This window comes from Bactrocera latifrons, unplaced genomic scaffold (genome assembly GCF_001853355.1).
Source record: "Bactrocera latifrons isolate USDA-ARS-PBARC rearing strain unplaced genomic scaffold, ASM185335v1 scaffold_40, whole genome shotgun sequence".
Lineage (NCBI taxonomy): Eukaryota > Metazoa > Arthropoda > Insecta > Diptera > Tephritidae > Bactrocera > Bactrocera latifrons.
In genome coordinates this window covers 1,225,922-1,238,006 of record NW_017537046.1, presented here as the reverse complement: position 1 = coordinate 1,238,006, position 12,085 = coordinate 1,225,922, and the positions used below count along the sequence as shown (strand labels likewise).

At 39.5% G+C, this 12,085-nt stretch overlaps 1 protein-coding gene across 1 annotated transcript in view; it reads right to left on the bottom strand.

Moving 5' to 3' along the window:
• Nucleotides 1–7,644: 7,644 nt before the first annotated feature.
• LOC108972527 overlaps nucleotides 7,645–12,085 on the bottom strand; it is a 13,444-nt gene continuing 9,003 nt past the window's right edge. Inside the window, exons 11-18 of the mRNA XM_018939157.1 lie at nucleotides 10,781–10,945; nucleotides 10,047–10,165; nucleotides 9,505–9,655; nucleotides 9,223–9,445; nucleotides 9,015–9,113; nucleotides 8,239–8,953; nucleotides 8,055–8,185; nucleotides 7,645–7,989 (exon numbers count right to left, since the gene is read on the bottom strand). Coding sequence (XP_018794702.1) covers nucleotides 7,839–7,989; nucleotides 8,055–8,185; nucleotides 8,239–8,953; nucleotides 9,015–9,113; nucleotides 9,223–9,445; nucleotides 9,505–9,655; nucleotides 10,047–10,165; nucleotides 10,781–10,945 — 1,754 coding nt within the window. The 3' untranslated portion in view covers nucleotides 7,645–7,838. The remainder of the gene's footprint in view (nucleotides 7,990–8,054; nucleotides 8,186–8,238; nucleotides 8,954–9,014; nucleotides 9,114–9,222; nucleotides 9,446–9,504; nucleotides 9,656–10,046; nucleotides 10,166–10,780; nucleotides 10,946–12,085) is intronic.

Here is a 12,085-nt window from a genome sequence, read left to right as displayed (position 1 = left end):
GAAAATGAAATGAACTAAAGCGAGGAAAACACACACGTATGTTGGCCATGTGTGTAGGTATGTATGTTTAGGCAAATGTCATCTGCAAGCATATTTATGTACTGTGGCACTCACTTATCGTAGGCCTTAGCCAAATTCTATGTCGGTACATGCTGACAGAGCGCCAGAGCGAAGCGGTGTGCGGCGAGTGCCGTGAAAGCGGGCGTAGATTAAAAGCGAGTCAAAAAGCGAAAGACAAATAAGCGGTATGCGGGCCGAGTTGCGGTCCCAAATGTGCAGCTGGTTAGCATGCTCGGTCATAAAGTATCTATGTGCCTCTACACAAATTTTAGTTAACTTCAAATTAAAGCCGAACGCATACACGCTGCTATACTTTTTGGCTGCATTTCTGCAATTTGTTTTTGCATCTAGACTCTAGCACATAAACACACACATATGCATACCTATTGTGTATTCTGCCACTTAGCATTTGAATTTGAATAGAATTCTTTGCTATCTTTCGCTCGAATTGATTACGCATTTTCACATGACCACTTCGAGAACCCTATTAGCTAAGCAAATTTATTTTTCTCACCTACTTTTAGGCAACTAACGAATCAAAGCTCGTATACTAACTATTTACATAGAATTGTCCTTGTTGTCCTGTGTCCTAGTCGCATGAGCAAATTGAAATTTTTCGCATAAAATGTGTAAATAAAGTGAGGAGAAGACAAGGTGAATGCGAGCATTTTTCGAAAATTGATAACAATGCTGACAACGCAAGACAATTTACAATATATTCCATGTAGATAAGTTTATAAGCATACATGCAGTTGGCTTAGGTACACATGTGTAAATATTGCAACGCACTGTGTGCGAAACTAAAACCACATAAAATCAAGCACACATTGAAATAAATGTCATGAAAAGCACCTGCCGAAAATCAAAAGTGCAAAGTTGGACTGTTGACGCCTTACCACGTCTTAGCGACTAGTTAGGATAAAACTACTTTGACGTCGAAGGTTGATCATAAAAATTTTGAAATAGCAAAGTTACTTAATTTCAACTCCCATCAGTTCGGTGGGATGTCTGAAGGTATGCACTCCTAAGTGTTTAAGTTTTGCCCTCCCCATTCCGGGACAGTTAAAAAGGAAGTTTTGAATTGTTTTTACCTCATATTCTTCCAAACAGCTTCTGCAAATATCGTCTGGTAAGATTCGCAACCCTACAACATGGACAGCAAGGCAATGGCCTGTTGAAAGCCCCACAACTAGGCAGAAGCTAGCCCTACTGTGGGCAAAGAGATCACTAGATCTCTTCCGATCAATCTTGAACCAAAAGGCTTTTGCGGCTGCCCAAGTACCGATGGTGATCCATCACTAGCTTTGCTAGCTCATCAGCTTTACAATTACCTGCCATTTCGCTTTGGCTCGGCACCCATACCAGTCTTATCACAAAGACATTCTATGTTATTGATAGAGAGGTTAGGCACTCCTTGAATAACCTTGAACGCACTGTAAATGAGTTCAAGGCTGAACTCGCCGCTCTGCTATCTGAGTGAATGGTCACTTCAAAAGTCTGAAAGTGGAGTTGATAGAGATCTTCTGAGAGTGAATCCATCCAAAAACCTTCCCCCAAGCTTTAAACCATATGTAAAGAAACTCACTGTTTCTCCTCTCCATCAGAGTTCGGTTTGTTTAAACTTTCAACTAAATTCAAGGTATAAGCTTTCACAAGAGCTTTGAGAGTAAAAGCCTTAAAAGAAGTTGTAGCTAGGACAGGAAAAGCTTTCACATCTATTTGAAAAAGAAAAAGCTACTTGATAAACGCCTAATTCAGAATGATATTTGCATTCCGTTCAGTTTAGAGCCTATACAGGTTTTAATTTCATGCATATAACATCTCAATCGCTTGCTATTTTCACATAAAAGCGTTCAAACTTTCTACGCAAATCAAAATCCTTTTTTTTACATTAACCGAGCACAGAACCTCTGTATACATTTAGCCAAGTCGACAAGTCAGTGAACATTGGTGTATTTTATAGGGTCTATGACCCTTTTGTTTTTATTTAGCTAAGTTAAGAACCTTCACATGTGGGGTCACTTGCTTTATTATTAACATTTTTTACTCTCTGTTGCAACATGTTACAAAACTATAATCATTCATACAATCTCAAATATGAAAGAAACTACACAAAGTAAAATTTTGAGACTTATGTTTATCGAATCAAAAGAACAGGTCAAAGAGAAAGATTTTAGGATGCGTCTGAGGACTTATCTTGGAGTTGATTTTCTCTCAAGTGCTGCTGATTAAAACAGTGCCATAGTCTTTGGAGTCGGTCAAGATTTATTTTCTCTCTTTGAGTTTAGCTCTCTGTTGTTTTTTTGTTTGAGAGCTTTTGTCCAAACATCATCATAACCGGTTTGACTGATCCTAATTTATTCTTCTGTCTACTTTCCTGCTTTATTTTACGCGACACGCCCATCGACACGCCCACTTTTTTCAACTTTTCGACTGCTATCTCATCGAATTGCATTGTTACCGCATTTGTGACACAAAATGGCTGCTGGCCTTACAGCAAGCACTTGAGATAAATAAACCGCACTCACTTATTCATGTGATCAAATTGCAGTTCCGACAGTTTATTGAAGCAGTGACCCAGACGAAACCAGCCAACACATGTACACCCTTTAACAATACACACACACGCACATACTTTGCTGTAAATATGTATATTTTCGTATTTTTCATTTGACCATCAGGTGTACGCCCGTAGCCCTAAGCTCGTTTATGCCTTGTCTACGTTTTGGCATTGTCAAAATGTTAACATTTGAAAATGTCACAACAAAAACACGAACTTTATTACCAAAATATTAGCAGCAACAACGTGGCCTGGTATGAGCATGTGCAAGCAGCACGTGCCACAAACAAACGACGACACACACAAGCGTAGTAAGAAAAGACTGGCACCGACAATTGCAGCCGAGAAGTGGGTCAATTTGCAGCAGCAACAACAGCAGTGAGCAATTGAAAATGACATAAATATGTCAAATTGCACCTGTGCGCATGCATGTATGCGTGTGTGTGTGTGTGTGTCGAAATTTTTCTCAACTATCAACAGCTGACTGGTAATGTGCCAAGTCGCCTTTAAATTTGTTGCTTGCAAATCTTTGTCGGTTTTCCTGCATTTCAGCCATGGCGTATACGTAACCACCGCTTGCCATGCGTTTGCACCGACTGCCGTTATTTCGAATTTTATTCAATTGCATGCGTCATACATTTATGCATGCGTGTGTGCTGTTTGCACATTTCGGCCATTTTGTCGCATGACTATTTGCCAGGAGTGTGTGAAGCGAATTTCGAATTTCAGGTGCAGCAAACAACTCGACGTGGGCGCTGTAAATTCACTTTATTAGGCATAAACTTGCATAGTGTCAGGCGTAAATTGTTGCTACCACTTGCAGTTGAAAGTGTTTTGTTGTGCATAATAAACGCACATACATGTATGAATTTGTGCGTACTAAACCTATATGTACAGCTATTATCCTTAGCCGCTTAACCAAGTATGTGCGCTTTCGAAGTGGAGCATTGTTATTTACTCTGTAAAAATAAATATATTTCATATATTATTATATCTCTGTGAATTTACTCATACTACTCTGCTATATATACCTACATACACATATTTTGCATGCCCTGCATTTATGAACGCTCAGCATCCAGCATCTTATTCAATCAACTCGTTCTTCGTCGCCTGGGCTCTTCATTTGCCTTTCTTCGTAGCTTCCTTTATGCCAGCGCTGTTATTATTGCATAATAAGTGCATTTTGATGCAGACAGCCCAGAACTTGCTAAACTTTCACTCTGCAGCTATTCACCTTATTTTCTCGCTTTATGCCCATTACTCTTATTTACTTTGCTGGCAAGTGCTTACGTTCGATTACTCTGCTACAAATTTGCTACTTGCATTTCCGCTTCACTGGCCGCCATTATTATTACTATTATTATCTTCGAATATGCTTATGACTTCACATTTTAGACATAAGTACGTATAATACGTAATTTCGTAGAAACTATAACACAGTATAGCTTTGTGGCTACATACATTTAGAAAGCTTTTCTCTCCAACACTCACTCACTCACATATAGCAGGACGGGAATAATGGAGTCACTTGTAGAGTTTGGTCCTTGTTCGTCGAGAGAGAACTTTTTTTAAATTGTTTTTCTATTTAGATTTGCTTTCAATCCGACCATGTCAGTTCATCATCTCTGTATTTGAATAGCTCGCCGGTAATCCATTGGCTCCTGCCGCGTTGTTGCTTATCAGGCGGGTAGTCGTTGTTCGAATTTCATCATAGTCGGTCAATGAAATCGGGTTCGTCATCTCCAGTATTTACACTTTCACTGCCGTTCAGTTCCCTTCACAACTTCAGTATGCTCTGAACATCGTTCCCCACGTTGGGTTGTACAAGAGTATGGTCCGGCGTTGAAACCTTCCATTAGTCGCCCCATCTTTTCGTAGAATTTTCGAGCATTGCCCCTATCGGCCAGATTCTCCAGCTCTTCATACTCACGCTTTTCGGCCTCTTTCTATTTTTACTTGCCTATCTTCCCTGTGTTTTTTGACGGATGTGCTTTGCTATACAGAGGCGTGTGCATATTTTCGCCACGACAAGATAGGGGTCCGAGTCGACGTTAGGTATTCTCAGCGTATGCACATCGAGTACCCTGGAGACGTGAGGGTCCATCTATCACAACATGATCAATTTAGTTACGAACTCTTCTGTGTAAGCAGTTATAGTTGTAGGGCTATACTCAACTCCTAACCTTGCGTTCTCGCTGCGCACCCTGGAAACGTGAGGCTTCATCAAGATTTTCGTTATTAGTTAGTGTAGATGTATAAATTCTTTGACGAATTCATAAAACTAGCTTGTAGAAGTTCAAATATTAGTCCTTATAAGTGATGTGTCATTCTTAAAAGACATTTTTTTCTGATTTTGTATCTCCTATAACATGCCTGGTACGTGTCTACCAGCCCCCAACTCAACTGGTCTTCAACTAACCATGTTCACCTGTGGTATTAGAATTCCCTAACAGCAAGCTGCTGTGTAAACACCTACTCCTGTTAGCTTTTCAATTTATACAATCTTTCTTATGCGCTTCATTTTACCAACGGGACAACGCCGGCATTTCAATCTAAAGAAACTTATTATGTGCAACAAAACCGCGTTGATGAGTCGATGAAATGATTTATTAGAAGTTGTGCACACACACACAAAACGTCCATGACAAACTGCACCACAAATAACCTGTGGCCTATGCGCCGCGCTAGACAGGCTCGCTGATTGCGTCGCGAGGTGTGACGAGCTGTGCGGAGCCGCCGACAAGTTGTGCATAGCGGTGATGAGTAGCTGTTTTGATTTGAAGTGCTCAAGTGCTGAAGTTATGTGCATTATGGGCATGTGTAGCAAGTTGTGTGCAGTTGGGCGGCGTGTTGCCTGTGGCAAGTAGCACAAGCGAAGTTTAATGCGTGGCACAAGTTGAAGCGCCCACTCAGATTTGCATGACAGAAGACAGCAATTTGTAGCCATTTTCAATAGAATGCTGCAATTGCAAGCAAGTTTGGCATGTGCAGGCAGTGTGTGCCCCTCCGCTGATTACTGTGCTGCCTCGTTTGTTGTATAATTGAATACTGAAATGGGATTTCATTAAAGCGCCTTTTCTTGCGCACCACCACCACCTACTTCCTTCTCCCTTTTGCGGGCACTGTGCTCTTCGAAGCAAAGCGCAAAGCTTTTAAAATGGGATTGCATTTACCTTACTGAGTTAAGGTAACGCTTTTGAAATTTGTTAACACATCACATTTCATTACATTCCCAATAGATATTACCTCTGTATCCCGGCCTTTCCTCTCTCCCTTCTTTTTCCGCAAAGTGTGCATTTTGCCAGGAAATTTCGTAAATAATGAGAATCCAATTAAATTCGCCTTGCACTTTTTCCATGCCACTGTTGCAAGTAACTTGAACTCATTGTTGCTTAATTCTTTAGTGACTTACTGTCTGGGAAAATGATAAATTCTCATAAAATATGCAGTTACCTGGCAGATGTTAGCTAACTTCGATTAACTAACTCACCCTCTGCGGCATGCATGTTGCATGCTAGCATACGAGTATACCATAAGTTAGCCGAGGTGTTGAAATTAATTTTATTTTCTCTATCACCAAATAATTTTCGACCAGTTTGTTTAGTAATGATTATAAATTATTGTGCAGGGATTTGCATAGCCATCATAGCTGTAAATTTATCGCAATGTTGCAGATGCAAATTGCTGACCTTAAGTTCGTGGCACACAATTTATTATAATAATTTGTGATGGTTTTTGCATACTAATTTTACTACTAAACATTTGAGATATTAAAAAGTTCGTATTTAGACCTTTTGGGATATTTTATAAAGTGCCACAGCTATTAGAATGCAATATAACACTCGTGTGGCCTACTCGTTAGCATTAAGGAGGATAATATATTTTTATTTTGCTAAATTATTTATGAGTTTTAAACCACACAGTTGATGTTAAGCCCGAAATCAGCTGAGCTGTAGAACTGGTATAAGCTGGTATAAGCTTGCTAAAGAAGCAAATATCTCAAATCATATTGATTTGGTGCACAAAGAAGTTAATGTTAACAAGCGCGATATGTATTCCTTTAACCCCCCACTTTTTATCTTCCATATAGGAAAAGAAATGTTTGCTGAGAGCCGAAAAGTTAAGGTTAGTTTAGTTTAGGTTAATCGATTCTCGATTTCATGCCTTACCGTACAAATGCCTAATCGAAAGTGTTCAGTAAGAGCTCCTAAAATTGGCTCAAGATAAACTTTGCTCAGGACAAGTAACTCCGTTGGCCTCAGCGACCCATCTTCATAGCAGCTACTTTTCCCTGAAAAACACCACAGTGATCTGGTAGCCTAAAGCTAAGAATAACGGAGAGTTCTCCAATGACTTGTGCTCATTCACATATCCCTTGTCGGGATGTGACCAGAAAAAAAGTTTTCAAGTTTTCAAGTTTTCTGAAATGCAATTGAAGAAGAAGAGAATCTTGAGGCCTCTCCTACGGTCGAACATATCATAGAACATAAAAGGATTGTCTATGTTTTCGTAGAACCAAACCACTACTTTTGTTAAGAGTCCACGCCTTTTCCCTTTAGCTCTTGAACAGCAATATAAAGCAAACGATGTTGTACAAAGCCGACCAGCGCAAAGAAGAAGTCACTCACACCTACCACCCTAACTTGTCGACGGGAGGGGAATATGCTCAAAGGCCGCGTGCAGCTTTGGCATTAACCCATGGGCCATTTCCACAGGGTTTCACCTCTCCACACTCAGATGACAGAATACCATGACTTTTAGTCCAGCGTTCAAACCGATCCATTTAATAGTTCAAGCTATGTCCGCGTTAAAGCAATCGGTAAAAATCCGTAGGAGTCTAAAAAAGGGCATTTAGCGTTGACGTAAGGAAAATAATTTTGTGTGAATAAATTTCGAAGAACTCCCTATCTCAGTCAATGGTTCGAAATCGGTCTATGTTAGAGTACACACATCCTCAAGATCTGTTAGGAAAGGTAACTTTTTGAGCAGTTAATGGTATGTATTGTATATGGAGCTTTACACCAGTTACATTACATTACCCGCTTTATTTTATTCCAAAATCTAATTAACATTAAAATCTAAAAAACAGTAAACAAAGTTGATTTTTTATTAATGAAAATTTTTCATTTTATAGTCCTAATAGTAGCTGCTAAAGCTATTTTCCTCTGCTTTCGTGACGAGTGGAACTCTTTTTGGGCTCATTTTCTTCCTCTCCTCACCGCCGACGTCGACGCTTTATTTTGGGTGGTTCTATGAATCTAACGCGAGTAGGACGTTTCACAAAGACTTTTCTGCCACCAGAGTCTACTTGATTTGCCCATGAGCCGGGAGAGTTGTCAGATGCGGCATATTCGCGTAAACGCATTCTATAAACAAAAATTTAGTTTAATCACATACAATGTTTATATTATTATATGTGTTATAAGCCCACCCGAGTAAACTTGAGCTACGAATGACACCGATCGCTGCTTGCTTCTCATAGAGCATGACCAAGCAAATGCAGAGGAGTAGCACGATAAAGAGAATGATGAGTATGCCAAAGGCGCCGATGTGAAAACTATGCTGTAACAAAGTTTAACTAAAAAAATATTGAATATAACTTGCCAGAATCTCACCAGAGAGCACTCGATGCACTCGTACATTTCACGTGATACTCCTAAACTGGCGAAACGCAGATCTTCACAGCGTGGAAACTGCTCAAACAGCGGTGCCACTTGGCTTATCAGCTCTCGCGCCAGCAACTCACTTATATTTCCGATCTTCTCTTGCAGCAGATTCTCGAGCGTATGACAGAAATCGGATAACTCCTCCGCCTCACGTAATACTCGCTTAATAAGACGAGTTAGATTGTTGCCCGGTAAATGGGTGCGAAGTGTCCCAGACTGCTGCGTCAGCTTGAATATGCTTGCAACAATGTTGCGTTTGAAGAGTTGCTCGAAAATGTATTCTCTAATCGTATGCAAATTGCAAGCGAGCATTTTCTGTTGATTATTGCTGAGCTCCGAGTTTGACTCAGCTAAGTTGTAGTTGTGCAACGTGTTGTATAATTCATACCAATTTTCCAAGTTCAGCTCCTGCCGCGCAACTTCAAACATGGCGCCAGAACGGAAGATCTGTTCGAAGAAAGGCAATTGCTGGTTAAGCTCTTGAGTCCATAATTGTGTTTCTCGCTTGTTGTTGTAGTCATATATGCTGCTACATAAATCGTTTATCGAACAGCTAGTGAGTGAGAGTCTTAGATTATCCTGTGCCGATCCGCTAGAACGCACTTGATTATGCAAGCTACAGTAATGGAATTGTGTTGCATTGCAGAAATCTTCATTTTCATTGCTGAAAGATAAGATAGACTTATATTTGGACCATGGGTTAAGTTAATATCTCGAACACTCACATCTCTCTGTGGTAATTGTAATAGACAACGCCATGTAGAAAGTGCCATATTGCAAATACGCAGAGGAGTAACAAGCTAACCGAAATAGTGATAATGATGCTGAAAAATGTACGAAAAGAGGGTGTTCTAATAGGGATCTAAGCGCTAAATGTAGTGCCTAAAACCGAACTTCGTCCAGCTTTGTCTACTGCTTGCCAGGTTCACCTACCTCGTCAAAAAATACCGGGTGATGGTGCGATTCCTCGCACCAATTACAAAATCTCCCAGGTATACGAAGAGTAAAGCGAGTATTAGAGTAGCTACTATGCCATAGACCGCTTCCAGGTGGCTCAAGTTGGGTGACAAAAAGAAGTCTGCGTTTGTGCCCGTCCCACGGTGAATACTTGCGAGCTGTGCGAACTTTTTCTCATCGAGTGAGGCGTACTCGAGCGCTAAATATAAAACGCAGATTTTTGTTTGAGACGAAATATTAGGTATCAATGGTACTTACTCTTCCTTGTCACGGTTGCATTCAGGTCTTTGCCGAGCATATCGAACTCAGTGTACATATTAGTTGTTAGGTTTTCACGCATGTCGTTCAGAGTGGAAGCGAAGAGGACTAATTCCAAGAATTTTACTAAAGCGTTATTGATGTTCAGGAGCTAGAGGAGAGAAAAGAAACGATTAGAATCATTGGAATACAAATAAACTAATATAAAGAATTTTAACGGTTTCTTAACCGATAAGTTTCGGTTAAGTTTGACCAAGTTAAATAACGGAAGGTAAGAATTAGTGTAAACATTTTAAATATCTCGAAATGGGTTTACTTAGATTTCAATGTTTTCAGTCAATTGGACTACATTTGTTTAAGTGGGGAACAGCTTATTAAGGGAAAAATTTGGAAAATATTTACTCGAAGAATGGTCGCCTTTTGGCTGGCAATGTAGAAACATCGAGTCTTTTCAGACACGAAAATTCGTCTATTCAAAATTCTGTGTCCAAGGGTCCGAAAAGGTATAATAACACACTTCGCGAGCAAAATTTTTTCATTACCATCACAATCTGTTGCTCATTTGCCTCAAATTCGTTGAACAGTAGCGCCGAATAATCATTAAAATTTATGGACTGCAAATCCAATAATGCTGTGGTGTTACGATAGAAGAAGCGGGTATCTAAAGAAAAGAAAGTAAAGCAGATGTAAAATTACTTAGAATAAAAGAGGCCGGGACTCTAAAGAAAGTAGTAGAATTATACAATCGTATGCTAAAGTAACACATCTCAGTTCGCAGGTAGAAGAAAAAGCATTGCTGATATGGGTAGATACGCTCGAATGCTAATCTACTTTAAACCCTCTTTCAAGAAATATTGTATATAAGTTCAATCAAGTGAGGAAAGTTCTCTGAGCGATATTGATTTGAGAGTGCTCAGAAATGACTTATAGCTCAAGTAGCTCACGACTTCTGGTCGTAGACCAAGTATCTGAGAAGGCGAAAAAAAAAATTGGAGTGATAAGGCAAATCATCCCTCACCAGATTTCTGAGCCGGGTTTGGAATACGAGGAACACCTCCACCTCGTTAGAAAGACCAGGTGGAGAGGGACCTGGCTACACTTGGAATCTCCAATGGCCACCAAACAGCGAAAAGGAAGAAGGACTAAGCCAATATAGAAGAAGATACTTCAACGGTTTGTCGACTTCACAAAACAAGATAGTATCGACAAACAATTTGTGGTTTAAAGTATGAATAAACTAATCTAGTTTCTAAAAGTCTTCAAGGTCTTCACTTACGATCACTTAGTTGCATGACATCCGCTATAAGATTATGTAGCTCCGCCTGCATTTTCTGTATGAGCGGCAGCAGATCTATAATTTTAACGGATAATTTTCCCAAAATACTGCGTTCCCCCTTCTGTATGACCTTCGGAGCAACGATCTCTGCTTGTGCAGTTAAATCTGGTGGCGAAAGAAATAAAAAATAATTGAAGTAATTTTATATTTAACATTCGGAAAATTATATTTACACTGCGAAAAATTTTTCACTTCTTTTCTTATGTGATCGAGGTGTTGCGCGGACAATGGCTCGACTCGGAGCGGTAGTATATATTTTTCGAAGAAACCGCTAAGACGCAAATTTTCAGCATTAGCATCTTTGGTGCCATTATGTATCGTTTCTGTCGAGGCATAAGATTCAAATGCAAGCCACAGAAAGAAGCTGTTCAATAAGAGTAATAAAAATAGAAACTGTTAGTTAATTTGAAATTGAGAAGCAGCGGAAAAGATACGCACATATATGGCAAGACTAGAAAGAAGATTGTAATCGACAGCGCTAAACGCAAGTAACGCTCAAATGTATTTTCGGCACGATATGTCTTCTGATGCACGCACTCGTAAAGGAACCAAGTCAGGCTGGGAAAAAATAATTCTTTAGACACAATATTACGAGCACTCAATTTGCTATACACACCCTAGTACAGTCATGATTATGGAGGTGCACAGAAATCCGATTAAAGCGGGAAACTCGCGCAGTTGATTTTGCCAATCCGCATGGAGGAGTAGACGCGCGAAGCCATGACAGTCAAAATATCCTGCCGCATATTGAGAGTGTGTGAGAAGCGTTATTCAATGTGTGATATACACACATACATATCCAGTAACTTTTTTAACAAACCTTCCATTAACTCTCGCGGTATGCGCATGGAGTAAAATGACGTTGACGCATTGACAATTTGACCCACGATTTCGGGCAGTGGGCACTGAAAGGCGTCGCTGGTTAAATTCATTAATTATTTAGGGCGCTCAGTGCGCGCTACGTCAAAAACAGATTTTTAAATTTTTATATTTTCTAAAATTTGACACGATGTTTTATAAGCTTTTCTATAATAAATAACTTTCAACGCGAAATTTAGTAAAATTGATTTTTTTACGAAGCTAGCAATTTTTTTCATATTTGAAAAATCGTTTTGAAAATAAAAATGTTTGATTTGATATACTAGAAAAACAGTGTTGGAGAGTGTGGAATGTAAATATCGAAGGTGCTGTCTTGTTCAGACGTCAAAAACTTCAAAAAAAAAAAAAAAAAAAAAAAAAAAAAAA